This window comes from Lemur catta, chromosome 7 (assembly GCF_020740605.2).
Source record: "Lemur catta isolate mLemCat1 chromosome 7, mLemCat1.pri, whole genome shotgun sequence".
In the NCBI taxonomy this organism is placed as follows: Eukaryota; Metazoa; Chordata; class Mammalia; order Primates; family Lemuridae; genus Lemur; species Lemur catta.
In genome coordinates this window covers 26,291,503-26,312,994 of record NC_059134.1, presented here as the reverse complement: position 1 = coordinate 26,312,994, position 21,492 = coordinate 26,291,503, and the positions used below count along the sequence as shown (strand labels likewise).

At 47.0% G+C, this 21,492-nt stretch overlaps 1 protein-coding gene across 1 annotated transcript in view; it reads left to right on the top strand.

Moving 5' to 3' along the window:
* Positions 1-21,492, top strand: part of NCAM1 (neural cell adhesion molecule 1) — a 294,025-nt gene that overhangs the window by 264,394 nt on the left and 8,139 nt on the right. Inside the window, exons 15-17 of the mRNA XM_045556566.1 lie at positions 370-372; positions 9,416-9,540; positions 13,163-13,340. Coding sequence (XP_045412522.1) covers positions 370-372; positions 9,416-9,540; positions 13,163-13,340 — 306 coding nt within the window. The remainder of the gene's footprint in view (positions 1-369; positions 373-9,415; positions 9,541-13,162; positions 13,341-21,492) is intronic.

The following is a 21,492-nucleotide window of genomic DNA, read 5'->3' as shown; positions in this document are numbered from 1 at the left end:
CATTTCAAACCAAGTTTACATGCTCCTTGATGTGGTATTAATATGCAGTGTTGCAGCTGTAGCTAATGCTTATTGGTGTTGTTAACCAAATGCTCTTTATGATTTATTATTCTATTTCTGGGCAGTTTCACTGTCCTCCCAATGTTTCCTATATATGCTGCTAATTTAATTTGATTCCTCCTTTTATTTAGTCTGTGATTTTGTTGTTGATTTTTCTCCCTGCCCATTGTTTACATCAGTTTTTAATTTTTTTGTATTTTCCATGTGACCTCCTCCACTTTCCTTTCAACCAATCATGTGCGTGCGTATCATGTGACTTTGTCATGTGGCTTGCATGGTGCTGATGATGTCGTCCACGCTGGTGAACAGAAGGTAAAACTCTTTGTTCTGATTAGTGAAATAAATCTGGAACCGCAGCCTGGCACCTAGGGCCCAACTCATTTCTTCCTGTCTCAGATTTCCTCAGCAAAGCCATTTGAGAGATTTCCTCTTGTCCTCAATCCATCGTTCCTTGCAACCTTGACATGACAATTTGATATTATGACAGCCTTTGGTTTAATATTTTGCTTCAAGAAATTTGGTCACACAGACTGCTCTTGATAGCACAACCACGTTAGCCACCGCCCAGTTTGCAAACTTGAATTTTTACTGGATGGTTCATAGAAGTTATTGCCCAGAAAGATGTTTGCTAAATTAGCTTTATGGCATTGTTAATGTAACTTTATTCAGTAGTTCTAAAGACCACAGTTATTCTAAAACGAATTACATTCCCCTGAAAATGTTTACAACCTTGAAATGCTAAAGAGAGAGAAATCTATCAATTGCAAAGGTTGTGTTTGTTTAAAACCAATAAGAGTGCTTCATAAAATTCATGGAAATTGAGGACTTTCTGAAAAAAGAGATTTAAGAATTTGGATTAGAGCAGTTTGACTGTGATTACTGAGGTGTCACTTTTTAAGAGTGGCCCTCCCCCAGGCAGAGGTGAGAAAATCATAGCAAAAGTCACTTGGCAATTACCATGACTGGAGATCTCCGTGTAATCAAGAAGCGCATGATTGACCCTTGCAGCAAAGGAAATAAAATTATAGCCTAATTAAGCACAGAGCGGTGACAAAATAATGAGTTAATATTGCAACTGTCACAACCTTGTTAAAACATTTCTCGCTTACCATAAAGAGAGAAGGAAGCCTCTGCTCACGGCTTCCCCCACTAAAATTAAATACCTATTCAGAACCTGCCCTGCGAGTCATATGCATTCTGTTTGCTCCTAACTGAAAATTTTCACTTCACACCCTGAAATACACACGGGCTGCATTGACCACAAAAGCAAAACTAACACCAATAACCCCCCATGTGCCCATGCATGCAAGGGGTCCCTATGTGACCTCACTTCTCTGAGAACTGATTGGGCGACATCCACAAAGTCAAAACCGTCAACAGTTCGTCTCGCATGTTCTTTGTTCCTGGTCTGTCCTTTTGTTTCATCCTCCTCACCTGTGTCAGCCTGTGTATGCTCCCTCTCGTTCACCCTCCACATGTACCATCTCTGAGGACCCCGGCTTTGTGGGTGTGGCAGCTGTGCCATAATGCAGTCCCATTTACAGCCAGACTCCCGGACTTGCCTTTGAGCTGCCCTCGTTTCCAAAAAAGAGACGTTTGATACTTACATGGTATGCAGTAAAATGAGAATGTCCCAGAGCGAAAGATGCAGTTCATGCTAATAAATTTGACCTTAAAAAATTATCTTAATCGATGAGTCCTAGGGCAGAGAATATTGGGAGCCTGAGAGTTTCTAAACTCCGAGACCCACCCAAAATATTGTGGTTTCATTGTCTGCCTGAGGATAACCCCCAGAAGGAGCAGACTTTTTTCAGACTTGCGGTGACTGCTCGGGGGCTGAGGTACATGGGCCTTCCCCAGGAAATCTTAAGTGTGAGCAGATGCTGGATGTTGGACTTGAAACCTGTCAGTTTCTTTTTTAAAACAAGTGTGGTCATTTCTGTGCAATGCTATAATGCAAAATGAAGCAAAGCACAGTGTTAACAAGGGAGAGACTAACTGACTCTCCTCTGAAGAGCGATCTCTTCCAGACATTTTAAGCAAGGCAAGAAATGTTTGAAGATGTTTTCTTCAGTTGCCGTAGAAACACTCCTTTGCAGTGGTCTTGGCTGTCAGTAAAAAATGTGGCCAATACTAAAAAAAAAAAAAAAAAAAAATCACTGAGAGCCTTATGGAATTCCAAAGCCATGATTACCCCCTCATCAAACCCTGTTCTCATCCATGACAGACCCTCTCCTGCAAGGCAGAGCACTTGTTATTCAGGTGAGCCACGAGCTGCAGGAAATGGCCTTTAACAATAAAATTTAAGGGAATGGAGAGGTCAGAGCCAATAAAATTTGTGGGGGAGAGAAATAAGCTTAGTTAAGGACAGTTATCGCCTCCTTTCCCTGGGTATTAGTAAGGATTTAAGCTGAATTGGGTCTAAATTAGAAAGGTTAAAGTGAGCTGGGAGACTCTCCTGTCAGTTGTACACCCAACAGCTGATGAAATCCAGTGTTCCCTGCCCACCCTCTGGATGTGCTTAACATATGCCGCGTGCTGCGTCCACCTTAAGTTCAGTTGGATGGTGTTTATGGCGTCCAGCAGCACCGAACGAAGTAAGGCAGCTCACAGAAGGGAGGTTGCAGTGGGGATTGGGCATTGTTCTCCATGGTTCCTTGGCTCCTGAGCCCACAGAGCTTTGCACATAGAGCTTCAGGAGAGATAGACAAGCTTACACACCTGTCCCGGGATGGCAGGCGAGAGTTCACTGTGATGAGCTAAAATGCCCCTCGATGGTATCGTGCAACTACAGGGCTTCCTGCAATGACTCCACGGATCCGTGGCTTTGTCCATCAGCGATTGAGGACTCTGTGTAGATGGGACTGCCCCCGCCTCTCCACCCGCAGCATGTGTGTGACAAGCAGCCCTGCACCCCTTCTGTCTGTGTGCTGCATGTTGGAGCATGGCTCCTTCCCCGCCCATTCATAACCACATTTTTTTTCTTTAGCTACTGACACTGACTTGTACTAGGAAATGCTGATGCTGATGAACTAAGCTCTTTAACACCCACTCTTCCTTCTCAGATTGAAAACATCACTAACCACCCCTTCCACTCCCTCCTTTATTTTTTACAGCTGTGTGTCTGGATTGCCTCGACCTCTGGCAGGTCGACACAGACTTTGCACCAGGGTTTCTGTTCTAATCCTTTGTTTCTAAGGATTCCTCGAGCTGGCAGTCCCCAGGGTAGGGAGTTAGCGGGAAGGGGCTGCAGAAGAAGGCAATAATGTGTATTATCCTTAATCCCGTGGGCAGGGACCGGGGGCCGCTGCAGGGACCCAGTTCTCCCAGGGTTGCCAGGATGAGGGCTGAAGCATCCCAGGAGCCTCATTCTTCTTCATAACTAATCTGATGTCCATGAAATAGTGTTGAAGATGTGCACAAGCCCCCCTTGTGGCCTTGGAGGCAGGAGCCGAGTTAATTGTTGGTGATAGCAGTTATTTCTGTCATAACTTCCTCAGCCTGGATCAGCCCCATAACCACAAGCCATACCTTCATGGTCATATTTTCTTTTTAGGATGATGAAACAAAGATAATTGATCAATTAATCTGTTGGTGTTTTCATGACACCCGCGAGAAGGGAATTGGTATTTTTGTGGTTCAGTCTGTCAGAGCTCATTCGTTGCTTTTAATTTGCACTTTGTGCTGCTGTTTGCCACCACACCCCGACACACACACACTCAGGCTCATCATTCCTAAGGAAAGTGGTGCCGAGAAGGATTTATGGACCAGATGCCTCAGTGAGCGTGGCTGCAGTTCTGTAAAAGCTGGGGAAATGGCCACACCCCTACCCACTCACTCTGTATCCCAGCGTTCTCTGGAGCCAGGGTCTAGGATGGCAGAGAGTCTCGTCCCCCCAGGACACAAGGAAATCCGTTACACGGAAGAGGAAAGATCTCAGGGGAGGCCGGGTGCGGTGGCTCACGCCTGTAATCCTAGCACTCTGGGAGGCCGAGGTGAGCGGATTGTTTGAGCTCAGGAGTTCAAGATCAGCCTGAGCAAGAGCAAGACCCCATCTCTACTAACAATAGAAAGAAATTATATGGACAGCTAAATATATATATATAAAAATTAGTGGGGCATGGTGGCGCATGCTTGTAGTCCCAGCTACTTGGGAGGCTGAGGCAGGAGGATCACTTGAGCCCAGGAGTTTGAGGTTGCTGTGAGCTAGGCTGATGCCACGGCACTCTAGCCCGGGCAACAGAGTGTGACTCTGTCTCAAAAAAAAAAAAAAAATAGCTCAGGGGAAAGAGAAGACTTTACTCCAAAGGCCTGATTTTGGAGGAACAATGCATAAGTCGGGTTGATACTCATCTTTACACTGTCTGGCCGTTCTTTGGGACTGTCAGAAAGCCAACCAGCATTCCTAGAACAGCCAGGGAGGTTCCCAAAAGAGGCATCAGAGAGAGTCCTGAGGATCCAAGAACATATGCAACGTAGATCACATCAGTTCTTTGTTTGACATCTAGGACTAAGAGCTCTGTTTCAGGAAAGATAATTAGTGATCTAATAATTCTGTGTTCTATATCCTGATTCCCTAAAGTAATTGGCTGAACCTCTAAGGACCAGTCAAACTTGTAACCTCTGGATGTAATCATAATGTTCCCAAGTTGGAAAAATTGAATAGGCTTCATATTTGAATAGCTAAATTATACATTTTTGACTTTTTAAAAACAATATAAAAGTATACACAAATCTCAAATTACTTGTAAGAAATAATCAACCAAAGGAGACAGGAGTTAAGATGAACAAAATGAACAGTACTTTTAAAGCCAGAAAATCCTATTTGATAGTAAATGTGAAAGTTCTTTGTTTTGTTTTTTTGTTTTTTAATAAAGAGACAGGGTCTCACTCTCTGGCCCAGGCTAGATTACAGTGGCTGGCGCTCTCATAGCTCACTGCAGCCTAAAACGCCTGGGCTCAATGAATCCTTCTCCCTCAGCCTCTTGAATAGCTGGGACTATAAGGCATGCACCACCATGCTCAGCTAATTTATTATTTTATTTTTTTTAGAGATGGGGTCTCGATTTTGCCTAGGCTGGTCTTGAACTCCTGGCCTCAAGTGGTCCTCCCACCTTGGCCTCCTAAATTACTGGGATTGTAGGAAAAGTAAAAGATTTTAATGTGAGCCCTACATCCATCACTGGTTTATACTTAGATATCCAAAACTTTGTGCAGATCTCTACAGAGAGGGAAGAGTGGGTAAACACTGAACACAGGGGAGGCTTTCTTGGGGATGGCTGTTTGACACCTCAGCATTTCATTTGGAAGATACAACTAACTCTTGGTGCTTGGGCTGCTTTGAGTGGGATGTACAATATTGTTTTCCTTCTAAAACTCACAAATGCTGTCCGAGTGCCCTGGACTTGCTTTGATTTTTTTTGTGCAAGTCAGATATCCAGCATCAGTTTTCTAACCCCCAGGACTTCTGCTGAGGAGAGGAAGGCCATGAAACACACTCATATTTAAGGACACAATAGCACAGTGATTACAAAACAAGAACCTACCACCTGCATGGCCAAAAATACACATTTCAATTACGGTTTCTAAGGGGGAATTTCACAGGACCTGCCTATGATATATCTGGCTACATGTGGCCTCTATAATACATTTCTTTTTTCTTACATTTATGATTTTCATTCCTCTAGCAAATACCAGAACTGCCCAATATTTTATATTTGTTATTGGCAAGGTTTTTTTTTTTTTTAAGGTTCTGCTGTTTTAGTCTTTACATAAAATATTTTGGGGGAAAAATTGGACTCATGCCTGAAGCCAGGCTCGAAGGGTGTAATTAACCCCAGGGGTCATCTTGGAGCCACCTGCCGAGTGCTGCTGAATTGCAAACCAACATTTATAAATAATTACAATATTGGTTTTGCTGAAATTACCTGTAATGATTTCAATCAGAGCAGCCATCTCAGAACACAGTGCACGCTGGGCCCCTCTCAGTCATTTCTTCTGCTAATGCGCTCGATAAAGCAGTGAGCCTCCTGAATGGCAGGGCCCAATTTCCTCGGCTGCAGCCCCTCCCTTGTCAGGCGCAGCTTTATGCAGAGAGCTTAGGACAGTTTCTTTAACCCCATTTCTAATCTTTAAGAAAAATGGCCAACAGTAAACATGTGAGAATGAATGAGACAATTGATTAAGCAGTTACTCTTCCATTTCTTAAAGTACCTACAGCAAGTCACAGAGCCACCAAGTTGGTCAAAATCTCTGTAATGTTAGTTGAATATAATCTTTTAGAAATGCTATCATAGGAAACATTACATTTCTGTCCAAGGGCCCTAGCATTTTTTGAAAGACTGGATCATAACTTAAGTTTTTTTTTCATTTGGCAAACAAAACCGTGTCTTACCCACCTTTGAGATGTCAATCCTATTAGATTTGCTGGTACCTTATAGATACTCAGTACACACTTGTTGAATAAATCATAGGCAAAACACCCTAAATGATATATCTAAATATTATATAAAGTAATATAAATTCTATGAGAAAATAATACGTATCAGAGTAGCATGGCAGTTAGCAAATCATAGTGTTCTAACTATGGTAATTAATAAATGTGAGAACTGTGTTTTAACTGTGGTACAGTTTTTAGTGGTTTTTCTGTGACTCTAATTGCATTTTTCCTAAAACAAATCCAAAGATAAGAGAGTACCTTCATCAGGACTGTTGGTTTCTTTGGGGATTCCTGGCAGACACTTTTGTTCATATGTATTTGAAGAGACTTGGTGTGGGGGGGATTCTTTTCAAAAATAGGACTTTTTGAAATAACTTGATTTCAGCATTGTAGAGCAAAAAGTTGAAACCTTTGTGCCTTAGAAATGTGGAACTGTTGACCTTGGGGTGCATCTCCCTAAAATTAGTTGGAGATCATGTATTTTTTTGTACTGTTTTCCACAGTGCCATGAGAACTAGCCCAGGTGTAGTTGGTAGTCCATGCTAGCGCAGTGGCTGTCACTGTGTCACATGACGGCAGAACCGGAAGGGACCCTAGAGAGCGTTTGATCCAGTGCTTGTATTTTGCAAATGTGGAGACTGAGGCAGTGACTTGGCTAAGGCAACAGAACCCCACGATGCAGAGTTCAGAGACAGTGTTCTGCGGTATTGATTCAGCCTTGGAAACCCACACTGCTCAATTCTGAGAGGAAATAGTAGGGAAGGTGCAGCCCCATGCACTGGTGTCTGTCTGCCTCCCATGGAGGCCTTGGGGAACCACGTGGCCGTCACCTGATGGGGGTGTTGGAAAGGCCACTGGTGCACCCGGATGAAAATCCCTTCCTTGCAAGGGGGGTCATTCAACAGAGTCAGTGTCTTGATTCCCTGAAAGTTAGAATGATTAACATCTACCTCCAGTCAGTCTAGGGTCACCAACCATTCCCGGTTACCTAGGACTGAGGGGGTTTCCCAACTTGCAGCGCTAAATCCTGGAATGTTCGAGCTAACCAGGATGAGTCAGTCACCCTAATTCAGTCAGAGAATAAAATTTGTAAAGTGTCTCCTACTTCCATCTGTTCAGCATTGCTGACTCTACAAAGAGCTCCTGCCCTACTCTAAAGTACACACCGCTTTGAGTTGCTTTTTAGCACTGGATATTTATAATGGTGTAGACATACTTCACGTATTGTCCAAGACTTGGGACAATCCAAGGAAGTTGAAAAGCCTACATTCCTTGACATGTCTAAACCAAATTGCAAAATAGTTTGCTCTGAATAGTGAGGCCAGTGGCTAGATAGTGGCTTTAAAACAAGACAAGTCTTTGCCTGAAGCCCATTTATCTTTTTATTCCTGTTTTTATTTTTCTTTAATTACTGATTAAAGAAAACAAATAATAAGCACAATTTTTTCCTAAATATCCCTCAGACGTCAAGATTATGCATCCTCCCTGTGGCAGCTTTTATGTGTCCCTGTTACTGCTACTTCTCAGACCTAAATGTTCAAGCACATCACCAAGGGATCTTGTTACTTTTCTGTTAATAACAAGCTCCCAGATGACGCATGTGCTGCAGGCCCTTCCATTGTAAGCAGCAGGGCTCTACCTTAGCTTCTCCCCCTGGTCCCTCCCGTGATACAGGAAGGAGGTTCCCAAAGTGGCTGAATGAGGAGGCTCAGCCAGACACTGGCTATGCCAGCAGCCTTCTCAGGAATGGCAATGGCCAATGGTGCCATTAGGAGTGATTAGGTCCAAGCCTGGTGACAAACCTTCTCCTGGCTCTTCTGTCACATGTCTGTGATTCTATCTGTCAAAGAACAAGCCAGGGTGACCCACCCAGAAGGTAACTGTTTTGTAGCCTCTAAAATAGATACTGAGAGAGCGCCTCCCAAGAAGTGCAAGAGTCCCAAGTGTATTAAATTTTAATTTTGACTTTTTATATCAGACGTGCTCTCCCCTCACTGCTTTCAGCACGTATTAATGAAACAGTTTCTCTTAAACTAAATCAGCATCTTACTGAAGAACCATCCCAGGCCTGGTAGTTCGTCACATACAAGTTCATCTTCCTTCGCAACCTTGTATTCACAGAGCTACAAGCTGAGCCTACACTGCAAATGAAAAGAAACAATGACTGCTTTTCTGTTGAGAAACGCTAAAGACATTTTTCTCTCTCCTCTCACAAAGGAAAAGACTTTAAGGATTGTTACTTTAACACATTAAAGTGCCAGGGATTATCACTCACTCAGCTGAGCCATAAATGCGGGATACTTTCAGGAAACTTGCCTGTGGCAATTTGTGCTTTATTTAATCACAACTGGAAACTTGTTATTTTTTTTTAAATGCACCCAAGTAATAAAACTTAATTCATGAAAAGCTAGTCACAAGAACGCAGCCTTATTCACTCCCAAGAGGGGATCAGACCCCAGCTGGGTGAGTGATGTATCCAGGGAAGAACTCAGGCTGTTTCGCAAAATAATTTTATGGGTGTGAGTTTTTGACTCAAACATCTACATTTTCCCATATTTCAGTCTGTTCCTCAAGATGTCAGGTTCATAAAAATTAAACCTACAGTTGTAAGAGCAGTCAAAAGGCGTGCAAGTACCAGTGAGAGAGACAGAAAAAAGCCTGTTCCTAAAAGGGCGAGAGGAACCTGCTAAGAGGAAGACTATTTCCCAGAACATTCCCAAAAGTCACTCTCAGTTTGGCCTAAGTCTGAGGCATCTACCCGGAATTCAAAGTTTTGTCTGTATTGCTATTTAACCATTTGAATTTCTGAGAAAGCAAGAAAAGTGTCCCACCCCGCCCCATCATACATCCCATTCTGATGGACTCAGTTTTCACTCTGTGGATGAGAAGTTCATGCGAATTAACTGGCTGTTTCAGGGGAACCCAGCGCACCTAAGCTCGAAGGGCAGATGGGCGAGGACGGAAATTCTATTAAGGTGAAACTGATCAAGCAGGATGACGGCGGCTCCCCCATCCGGCACTACCTGATCAAGTACCGAGCGGTGAGTGGCCTCCTTCCCAGGCTTCGCCCTGGCCCTGCGACCCTGACACTCATCCTGGTAGGGCAGCGACATGCAAAGCCCAGGTGGGGCAGGTGTGGGACCAGGTCTCCTTCTGCATCTTGCGGGTGGTTCATGGACCCTGGTCAGGGTTTTAAATCCCAAGACTGCCCTGTTAGGCAGCTGTTAGGCCATGTCCACGCTGGGACCGTTTCAAAACTTCTGAGACCATGGTGGTGGTGACAAACTCACACCATAATGGATTTTTCTGTTTCTCGAACTTTTCTACAAAGTTAAATTGCCATTATTGAGTACTGCTATGTCAGTACAGCAAATACTGTACTGACATCTAAATACTGCTACCTTTGATAAAGTCTCTGCACAAGGACCCCTTGAAGTAGGTCTCGGGACCATCCCAGTTGACTGATGAAGTAACGGGGGCATGCAGCCTCAGTAACTGTCCGAACTCTCGCCGCTGGGTGGGCCAGAGTTTGAATCCAGGACTGCCTGAATGAGAGACAGGGCTCTTGCTGCTGCCCAAGGCTGCCTAAGGTCCTGAAACAGTGCCACCTCCCTCACCTGCTTTTTGCCCGGCCGCCTGAGCTGTTCCAGTCCTGCTAACAAACTGGCTCAAAGCCTTTTCCTTCTGGTTTGCCCACACCCAAGACTCCCATGAATCCACCTTTTGTCCCCAACCCCAAATTGAGAATCACATTCTCCTTTTCTGATGTTAGAAAGACACTTGGCCATCGCCAGCCACTAGTTGCTGAGAGATTTAGAGGCAGTATCTGAGCACGGGGAATAGCCTCTTGCAGAAAAGAATGAACCAGAGAGAAGTTTTCTTTCTTCAAGTAGCCCCCAAAGGCTTTCTCCAGGAAATTGATTTACTCGCTGTCTGCCTGGTGATCAGCTCCCATGGAAGTGACATGGGGTCTTTAGCTGGTTGGGCTGAAAAGTCAGCCCAGCTCAGAGCCCTGCAGGCATCTTTCCACGTGGGTGGGTGGCCAGGCCTGTCAATATACTCAGTCCTCTTTCCCACTTAATTTCCAAGCAGGCATGAGCTGACTTTGTCGGAAAGGCCTAAGCTGACTTCCCTAAGGCCCAGCCCAGAAGTCTCTGTGGCTTCCTCACTGCGGAGTAGGATGCAAGGATTACCCAGGTGGCCCCGCACACCCCACTGGACGTGGATGGTGTGGCAGGGTGGGGTGCCTTGGGCCACTGCTATGCCGATGTGGCCCAGTGGATAGAACGTGGGTTTCAGAGCCAGACATGGCGCCCAATTCCAGCTTTACCACTTTTCAGCACGTGACCTGAATAGGTCACCCAATCTTCCAGAACCTCAATTTCTTAATCTGTAAAATGGAGATACAATAGCTTACTGAGCTGTTGGAAAGATTAGTTACAACATATGCAAAGAACCAGAAATGAGCCTGACACTTGGAAACCTTTATAAATAGTAACTATAGTTACTGCTAAGATGCAGGCTGGGCTAGAGCTGTCTCCCCTACGAGGCCACCTCAGACGTCAGTTCGTCTGAAGAGCCACTGCGGCGGCGGCTGTGGCAGGCAGCTCCGAGTTAGAAAGACACAACTGGGCCACAGCACTGAGATATGTCAAATTTCAACAGCCATCTTCTCTCACATCAAAAACTTAATTTTTGCTAAATATTATTATATATTATTGATATGTATTATATAACATAATATTTGCTTCATTAAATATTTGCTTTTTATTCTGGTTGTCTCTTTTATAATGATGTTTGCCAAGGAAGACAGAGAAAGAGGAGAAAACACAGACAACTCAACTGCTTTGTTTTAAATTAAAATGGGGCCACATAGTGACATACACGGAAGCTAACGTACAGCTTCCTCTTTAGATTCTAAAGAAACTAGTATTCCCTTCTAGCATTTCCCCATACAGTCACTGGCGGTGGCTTGATCACTGTCAGATGTCCTAAAGGCATCTCTCTGGGTGGTGCAAACCCGTTTGCCTGGGAAGACTGCTTTGCTACAAGGTAGCTCTGCATCCAGCCTCAGCCACGGGCCGAACATGGCTGCTAGACCACCTCCCAGGCGACACTGCTACCATGTTCTGCTCCTCCAAGGAGCAGCCTGGCATACAGTAAGCATTTGCCAAGCCTTCCTGTGTGGCCGGCATATAGGTCAGGGCGTATGCCTTGTGAAAAGGCCAAAGATCTTGAAGAGGTGGCCGTGCAACTGTGAAACCGTCTGAAGACTGCTCAAAAGGTCTTGGAAACTTCTTCCACAGCTGTTCTGTTAGGCAGGTGGTCTCCTAACAATGGCTTTATAAACTCCCACCCAGTACAGACTCGTTAGTGAATGTGTAGGTTATAACCAGAAAGAATATTCGATGAGATCAAGGGGATGCCCATCAGTCTGGCGTCCTGCCTGGGACCGTGCCCTGGGCAGTGCCCTGCTGAACTGAGAGTAGCCTTTCTGCTGGGCCTCTGAGCAGCCCCCTGTGGGACGTGACAGCAGAACTCACACCTGCAATGCCTCCTTCTCTTCAGCTGTGGTTGTAGAGACCAGGCCACACTGCATGGAATAGAAAAATCTAATTCAGTTCAACTGATGTTTGTTGAGCTCCCTACCATGAAAAAGAAAGATCACAGGAAGTTGGGGGGGTGAAGAGAGGTTTATTAACGGGAATAAATACACAGTGTGATAGAAGAAGTAAGACCTAAGTGTTTGATAGATCAGTAGGGTGACATTAGTTTACAATAATCTATTGTATATTTCAAAATAGCTAGAAGAAAATGATTCAAATATTTCTGGCATAAAGAAAAGATAAATATCTAAGGTAATGGATATCCCAATTACACTGATTTGATCTTTACAAATTATATGAATGTATTAAATTATTGCATGTACCCTGAAGATACGTACATCTATTTTGTATCAATTTTTTAAAATATTATTTTCAAGAACACAATTTAGAAGAGAAAAAGAAAAGGGAAGTTCACAGCTTTGGGTCCAGACAGTCTCAGGTATGATGAGTCACCAAACCTCTCTGTCACTTCTCTTCATCAGGTTTAATAAGAGCCTGACACACACCCCCAGGCTGCTTGTAGGGAAACAATGAGAAAATATATAGAAACCCTTTAGTGCGGTGGCTGGGACATAGTAGGTGCTCAACAAATAGTATTTTTTATTTTTAATGAAACTGGAATCTATGCAGCGTTCACATGTCAGGGAGGTGAGTCATACATCTGAATGTGAGCAGCATTCTGAAATATGACAAGAAGCACATTTGTTTTGTTATTCTTCTAAGACATCCTTATGCATATGTGCCCAGTGTTCCAGAGTGCAGCCTGGGGGACACGGGTGGAGCTTGAGCCCCTGCATGCCCTGAAGGTGGTGGGACACTGAAGGGCCTGGCCCATGCCACACTGGCCTCTGCTGCTGTTTGTATTTGCAAACATGCAAGGTTACCTCCTGTCCTGTGTAAAGAATAAAGACCATTTTGTCCCATCATTGCTTCTGATTTTTATGGTTTTGCACCAACAGTTATTGACTCCCCTACGTTCTGCCTATTAGCTGGTGTTCCCAGCGTTTTTATCTAGATCTTTCTGATGTCTTGTATCCTTCTTGCCTCTTTCTCCCAGCTCTCCTCCGAGTGGAAACCAGAGATCCGGCTCCCGTCCGGCAGTGACCATGTCATGCTCAAGTCCCTGGACTGGAATGCTGAGTATGAGGTCTACGTGGTGGCTGAGAACCAGCAAGGAAAATCCAAGGCGGCTCATTTTGTGTTCAGGACCTCGGCCCAGCCCACAGCCATCCCAGGTATGGCCGCCTCTGCTTTCTGTTAGTTTTCCGCTTTGAATTAATGCACAAGTGCTGCACCTCCTAATGTGCCTGAACAACCCTGACAACTTGCTTGCTTCCAGCCATCCTCATGATTGGTTGCCCATGCAAAGCTTAGTTTTGCTTTGTACCTATCTGTGCAATGGGTTGAGATGTACTGGACCCCCAGGAAAGCTTGGCCGAGCATCCTGGGGAAAAGGTCCTGTCTCATTTGGCCTTGAAGGACTGATGCTAACCAGTCCATTGGACCCTTCAGATGGGAAATGCCCCAGCTCCAGCCCAGCCTTAGAAGCTGGTTGAGTACGGATCCTTTTTTGAGACCTTATCTGCCATCTACCACTTCATACTTGGACCAAATAACTGTTTTTAAGTGCTTTCAATCTAATGCTCACTTTATCTGCACAACCATGGTCCAGATCTCTTCTCTTTGGCAACCCCAAGAGAAGGAAGAGATGGTGCTCAGTTAGTTACAAACCCCATCTGCCAAAGGCCTTTCGATTGAAACAAAGATTAAATTGAACCACTTGAAATAGAACAAGTGGAGACATTAGTTGCTGGAAAGCACCATCCATGAAAGCAATCCGGTCTGCTAGAGACCGTCATGGCAGCAGCTCTAGGAGATGCAGATCTGTCTCTAGGGATCCAGGACCGACTCAAGTGTGGGAATAAAGTGAGAGTTCTGCTTTCTTACCTTGCCGCTGACGGCCAGTCTCCTCTTTGGCCAAATCCTCAGAGAAGAATGAGCTCTTCAACATCACTCTGCTTTTCCAGACTAGCCAAAGGCCAACCACAGGCTGGGAAGGTGGGCTTAGGACATACAGCTGCAGCCTGGTGAGGGGCCTCATACGCTGTGCCATGTTTGGGTGTGGTAGGAAGATGGCCTCAGTCAGCCCCCTGCCGTGCTTGCCCAGCTCTTGGCTCAGTTGTCATGATTGCTCCTCCCAGGGGGAAACAGGCCAGAAGGGTTTGGGCTGCCTACGACACAGGGGTGAGTGTGCCAAAGTGGACTAGTCAAACAGCAACAAAACGAAACGAGTGCATGGATCCCGATGGTTGTCTGTGCTTGAATGTGTGTGCCTGGTAGCTGTGTGGGGGGCCTCCAGCGAGTCGGCAGGTGAGTTTTAAGCTCTAGATCAGAAGCACCAACTGGTCCCCGCTGCGTTGTCAGGAAGGCTCCCAGCACGCGCTGGGGTGGGCGTGTCTGCACAGGCACTGGTCGAATGGTTGGTACTGAAGACAAGGCACCCGGGAATGGCTGCAGGAAACGTCCTCATTACTGCTTAGTAGGATGTCCAAATAGAGATGGCCCTGCTGTTCCTCTGCCCTTCTTTCTTTGTGTTTTTTGGTCAGTATTTCCTTGAAATCTACAGTCTGGTGTATTGAGATCTGCCCAGCCTTTATGGGACACTTAGGAGATGGGGGAATGTGAGGCTTGAGTAAGCCCTTTGCAGCAAGACAGACTCCTTCAGGCACTTGGACCCTGGGATGAGACTCAGTAGGTAGGTGGTTTGGACACGCCGTGTTCACATTCTGGGTACTGCCAGCAGCGTCAGCTTCTGGGCTTTGAGTGTCAGAGACAGCAATTCTGGGCAGACCTAGTCCTCCGGAGTGGCACCTGCTAGAGACGTCAGAGTCCTTTGTGTGAATTGCCCAGGCACCTAGTTAAGCTAGAGAGGGTTGGACGGTGGCCCATCTCACCGGAAATAGCTCTGTGGCTCTCCTGCTATAGGTCTGAGAAGGTGGTGGCTCTGTGCTTGGTTGGACTCTCCTGGCCACTGAATTGGGGTCCGAGCATAAAACCTCTGTGAATTGCAAGATGTACATTTGTGGTCAGCTGGGTGGCAGAAGGTGAGGAGGGGTGCAGAACTAGGCTCCCTTGAACTGTGGTAGGGGACTTGTGCAATGGGGAGAAAAGTCTGCTTCAACTCAGACAGGGCCGTCCGCATCCCCGTGCACGGCTGACTCAGTGCAGCGATCCAGTGCATCTCTGCCACCGTGGGTGGAAACGCCAGGCACTGGGAGACACTAGTGACTGTGTCCAAGAGGCTTCACCTTAGTAAAGGTAACACTCTCCTAATCCAACTCTCGTACTTTACTGTGGAGGCTTCTGTTCTCTCACTTTAATTTCATTTGCTCGCTGACCCCTAACCCCAAAATTAACCCTGCTGTGCTGCTTCTGGCATTGCTGAGCTTCTGAACTGGCCTTATGGTATTGAAACCGCACTGAGATCTCCCCTAACCTTTGTCAATTTAATTTACTAAGTTGAATTAACCTTTGATTCTGCATTTTCTAGAGGTGACCTAATTTTTTTCTTTTTATCTATTTTTTTCTCTGTTTCTGTCTCTACCTTCTCTTTCCTTCTCCCCCCTCCTCCCCTTCCTGTGTCTGTCGTCACACTTGTCACCTTGGACATCACTGGGACATCCCCACTGCCACATTTGTTTTTAAACAACCACATTCTCTCTGGGGACACCTTGCTTAACACCTGCAGCAACCTTGGGAGGCAATTCTGCGTCCTACACCTTTGTCTCATTGCTTTTCCCTGCAGCGACTCTTCTTTTGCTCTGCTAGGAACTTGAACACAAAAATTAAATTTCCTTAAAAGCCAAGTTCCTATGAAAATTATCAGTGCCCCCCTTTGGAAGAATCTGTCACGACCACCACAGCCACAGCCACCAAGCAAGAATTGTGTGTAACAGAGGAAAGTTTTGCAATTGGAAAAAGCTTTACCTCCAGCCTTTGACCACTTGCAGATACCTTTGTGCCACTTCATAAGGCGTTTGCCCCCTTTTTTTCATGGCAGTAAAAAGAATTTGAGAGCTCTTTCTTCAAATACTATTTTAAAAAAGCATTATACTAGGTTTACAGAGAGGTTTCTGCATATCTGCTGCATGTTGCATTTTTGGTTCATACCGAAAAATGACGTAGCAGAGGAAGAATTCTAAGTACCTTCTCAAGTGTGCATCAGATTATTAAAATCACCACGTGCCCCCCTCATTCTAACTCTGTGCTCCTCTTCTGCCCCTCAATAACTAGATGGCTTTGCTTGCATTTAAGTGCCCACGTTAAGAGAGCCAGACCACAGCGATTCACCTGAGTGTTTTGCTGACATCATGGGCAAATTAAGTGACCCTGTTGCCCATGCAGTGAAAAAAAGCTGACTTGCTGAATATTTTCTGGGACTGGTGAACATTCTAGGAGGCACTTTGGTCCTGGTATTGTGACCAGCACCTTATGCGATCTCTGTGAACAGGGCCAAGCTGTGATGTGCCAACTCGTGCCAGCTTTGAAGGTGTTTGTCTCCCAGTTGGGGCGATTCCCTGCTGCAGGGTGGCATGGCACAGATCAGCACAGAGCCTCTGTGACACGGGGGCGTGTGATCCAACAGTAACCCGTGTAATTGCTGTGAGCATCAGTCCAGCGGGCAGGTTGGAAGCTCCCACTGTGAACCAGGCACAAGTGCCCCAACCTTCCCTGGCTGTGCTCAGCGGAGCGGAAGGGGAGGGACAGGCCAGTCCCAGGTTGTGCAGTCCAGGAGAGTCAGTAAATTGGGACTCAGTCAACCTAACGTACTTCCTAAATGCTCGGCCCTCCTGTTGGTCACTTAGTTCAGTGACATTTTAAAAACACTCATGAAAAGCCAGCTTTTCCTCTCTGCTGCTAAGGAGATCACCCAGGAGAGGAAGTGGGTGATCCTGCTCGGTGATGTTAGTGTGTGTGCTTGGGGATGGACCTTCCACTGAATAAAAACTCCTCCCTCCATTGTGGTCACATATCATTCTACATATCTCATCTTTGAGCATCTCCACAGAAGTTTGATTTTTGTTCTTTTTGGTTTCTTTATATATTTTTTCCATTGTTATTTTTTAATGTTCAAAAATTTGATGTTCCCCTTTGGGAATCCACATGAGCCCAAGCTGTGGTCTTAGGGGCAAAGCCGCTGCGTTGGTGCCTGCCAGTGTCCCCAGCGCTCAGTTAGAGGCCCCCGTGCGGACACCAGGGGCCGCACGCCGCTCAGTAGCTCTGGCAGGTCGATGCCTCTCAGCCCGGCCGCAACCCTCTCCCCACAGTCGCTGATCTTGCTTCACGCCGGGGCAGTGGCGCGGGCATGGTTCTTAGGCACAGGGCAGAGCAGCAGGGAGGGGAGCGTGGTGCCTCCCGGGCTGGCGTAAGGATGCCCGGTCACTCGGGGAGAGCTGTAAGGAGGGCCCGGAGAGGCTCCTCCACCGTCCTCCTGCCTCTTGTAATCGCCTTGGGCAGAAGCCACATGGGTTCATCTTAGGAGGCCTCAGCTCAGGGGCCTGCCGCACCCTGGTCCCAGGCCCACCTACGGGAGAGGGTCAATGTCAAGTGTTTCCGAAGGGACCCTTTGAAGATCCAGCCCTACGTGTGGAGAGAAATGATATGGCCCTGTCCCCTCAGTACCTCCCAGGCCCAAGCAGGGCTCGGCTGAAACAACTTTGGGGCCACTGCAGTGGGCTCACTTAGACAGGCCCACGGCTTATAACAGCTTGCCCTCCTAGAGGCAGCCTGAGTGCACACCCTCTCCCACCAGCCCCTGAGTTCCCAGTGAAGGCTGCAGGCCCCAGCCCCACAGGAGAGACCCCTGCAGGAGTGAGCGCCCCCCACCTTGCCCGGCCACCCCTGCCTCTGCGCCCTGTATTAGTGCTGCCACGCTCCACACGCCACGGGGCTCTTCTGCTCATTTTTGGAATATTTATACAGCAGGTTTGGATCATGTTTTTCTACTAATAAGAACGTTAACATTGTTGTGTAGGTAATCAGTGAGGCCTTTATGAAGTTTACACCTTTGCATTATTAAAGGAAATAACAGTTCATGTGAACTCACTAGCGTGTTTGATTTTATTTGATAGTTGGGTACAACAAGGTATCAAAAGCCCTTTCCTTCCACCTCACATGGACCTGGGTAACTTAATACCTAGAGAGACATTTCAGTTGCACCTCAGCTCTGCGGCCTGACAGATGGAGTTCCAGCCAGAGGAAATACGTTTTCTTCCTAATGAGGAGCAATGTGTTTTCCTCAGCTATCCTGAGAGCTGTTATGGGTCGTTGCCACCTGGGAGAGCCCAGCAGGCAGTGGGAGGGGAAAGTGCCTTTGCAGAACTGGGGACTTGGTCGCTATGGGGACGGAGCCACACTCTGAGCCACCAGAAGATGCACAGTGCTGTGGCAGGGTCACTCGATTACACGGCACCCTTGCCTCTCCCTAACCGAGGCCGCACAGAGTGGGTTGGAATGGAGAGACTCCGGGAGAAGATTCTCTTTGGCAAACAGTACTCTGTTTATCGTCACACTTAGTCAGACACTTCCTGCAAGCCCCTGAGACCAGCCGTCTGTTTAACTGATTCAGGGAGGAGCAAGAAGACGTGTGAGGGGTTTATGAGTCAACCAACACCCCAGCTAGACGGTTCGGAGAGTCTGACAGTCATATGGGGGAGTGGGGGGTGGGGAGAGCACATCTGCTGTACCCAGGTCTTGTGGCACAAGGACTCAGGCCCATCCAGGCACCTGTCAAATGTCAGACCCATGTCTCGTTTTAAGGCACAAGAAAGTAGGCATATGTGGACCTCAGTCTTGGAGCAAGGCACTTCCCTATTTAGGGCCATCCCCTCCCAAGCCAGGAACCACAGAAGACGGACAGCCCCAGCTTCGTAATCTCACTGTTCAGGGAAGCTCTGACCTCGGAGATCATGGAGGAGTTGCTCCCAAGAAGACTTGTTTGCATGCAAGGTGCATGGGTGAATTAGTTAAGGGTGGTCGGCGGAAGATCATGGCAGAGAAAGGGCCCCCAGAGGTTTTTTTTTGGTTTGTTTTTTTTTTCTTTTTTCCTTTGGTGAAACGTTACATAAGATTCAGGAGATATCCTTTGTCCTTGTAGCTTTCCTGGACTAAACAATTGTGTAGCATCTACCAAGAGGGAATGGATGTTGGGCTTGCCTTGAAAGCCCTTTTGTCTATGCTTGGCCTGTCCCTTCCTTCCAGCCTCTTTTTGTAAAAGCAACAAGCATTCTCCCTCGAGCTTGAGCACCTCACTTGCTCTAGGAGTCCAGCTCTTAGCAGTGGAGGACAGTGTAGCCCCTTTTCCTTGAGAGAATAGTCTTCACTTTCTCTCCTTCCATCCAGCACGTTAGGTCAAGTTCGTTTTGTCAAGGTTGCTGGGCAAGATGGCACACCTCACCCTTGGGTGATGGGTCATGGGTTCAGCTGCTGCTCCTTATAATGCAGGGGCGGGAAGACCTAGGAACAGGTCCTCATATCACCTGGGTGCTTGTTCAAATCCTGACTCCTGAGCCTCAGCCACAGCGATTCAAATTCCATAGAATTGGGGAGCCCCCAATTCTCAATTTTTAACAAAACACCCCAGGAATTCCACTGCAGGTGGAGATGCACTGAGTTAAAAGATATTTATTTTTCATGTGAAAATAAAATCACAAGGATCAATGATTAAAGATGGGACCCACCAAGCACTTTGTCTTCCAGGGAAAATGTTCTTCTCAGTCCACACTGTGGAGAAAACTGTCATCAGGGAATCTGTACCCTGTGCCGGGTTCTGTGGGACATCTGACTTGGAAGGTCAGGCTCTTGTGGTTGAAGAGGACTTGAAGACACCATCTACCCAAGCCCCTGCCTAGTGTAGGAACCTCTTCCAGAGCATTACAACATCCCTGCCAAGGGGTGGTCCAGCCTCTGCATGAATGCCACCGGCAACTGGGGGCGCACCCGCCGGGGCAGCCCACACTATGTCTGAATAGCTCTGCTTGTTAGTGCTTTCTCCTATGGCACTAAAATCTGCCCCCACCTCCATAATTCCCACACATTGGTGCCAGACTAAGACTCCTGCTTCCTTCTCATGACACACCTTTAAATATTTGGAAACAGTGTTCTCATCTCCAGGCCAGACACTTATTCAGCTGTGCAACAAATATTCTTTGGACGTTTTTCTATGAGTCAGGGTCGTCCTACATGCTGGGGAGACATTAAGAGAGACAGGGTACCTGCCAGGAGGTCCTAGAGCGGACAGCCAGATAATAAGCATGTAAATGAACGTAAAACAGCAGAGAGTGGTAGGAAGAGAATGAAACAGGGTACCATGGTAGACACTGGGTGGAGATGCCTCACTAGATGAGAGATCAGGGAGGCTGCTCTGAGAAGGTGACATTGGGACTGAGACCTGCAGGATGACAAAGAGCTGCCTGTGAAGCAATAGGGAGGAAGTGTCCCTGGCAAAGACTCAACGCCAGGCCCCAGGGCAGAATGGCCGGGTGTGTCCAGCGGGCAGAAGGAGGGCCGCTGGTTGGTGCCACGAGTTGCCATGGTCAGAGGGGTGGACAGAGTCCACAGCACATGTAGGGCCTCTTAGGCCAGGAGAAAGACTTCGAATTCTGTATCAAATGAAAGCGGAGACCCTGCCCTGCTTCCTGTTTCGGAGGCAGCTCAGAGCCTCTTCTCCCTCCTGGCCCTCCCCCAGCGCGCTCAGAACTCGTGCAGCCCTCCGCTGGGTCCGCTGAGCCCAGGGCAGAAGTTGTCCCAGCCTCAGTCCCCTCCTGCAGACGGAGCACCTTTGCAGTTGTTCATTTTTCCTCTTTAGATGTAATGATTGGTTCCACAAAACCGTATTTACACATAAACCTCAGAATGCAAAATTAGGGCCATGGAGTCCAAAACTACCAGACATATCCCTCCACCACCACCACCAAAAAAATGCTTTTGGCTCCTTCAGGAAGTAGGCACTTCACACCTGTCAGGTGCTGGTGTCAGGAGGCTGCAATGGCCTCGAGCCCCGTGTCACAGGATGGAGAGAAAACCGAAGGCCGAAGTCTCTTCCCTATTCAGGGAAACAGCTTTGAGACCCTGAAGATCAGGATGGCTGCGTCTCTTTCTTTCCTTCTCGGGTGGAACGTGTGAGGACCACAGGGAAGGGGAAGGGGAAGGAAGGCTTTGTTCTCACGTAACCAACCAGACGCGCCTCTGTGTTAGGGCAAGAAAACGACCCATTCTAGCTGACAGTTGGGGCCAGCGGCCAGTTTCCTGCTGCCAAAGCCCAGACAGGAGGTGGCCAGAGCCGGGCCATCCGAGCACAGAGCCCTTTGCCAGTCTCAGGCCTTCCTG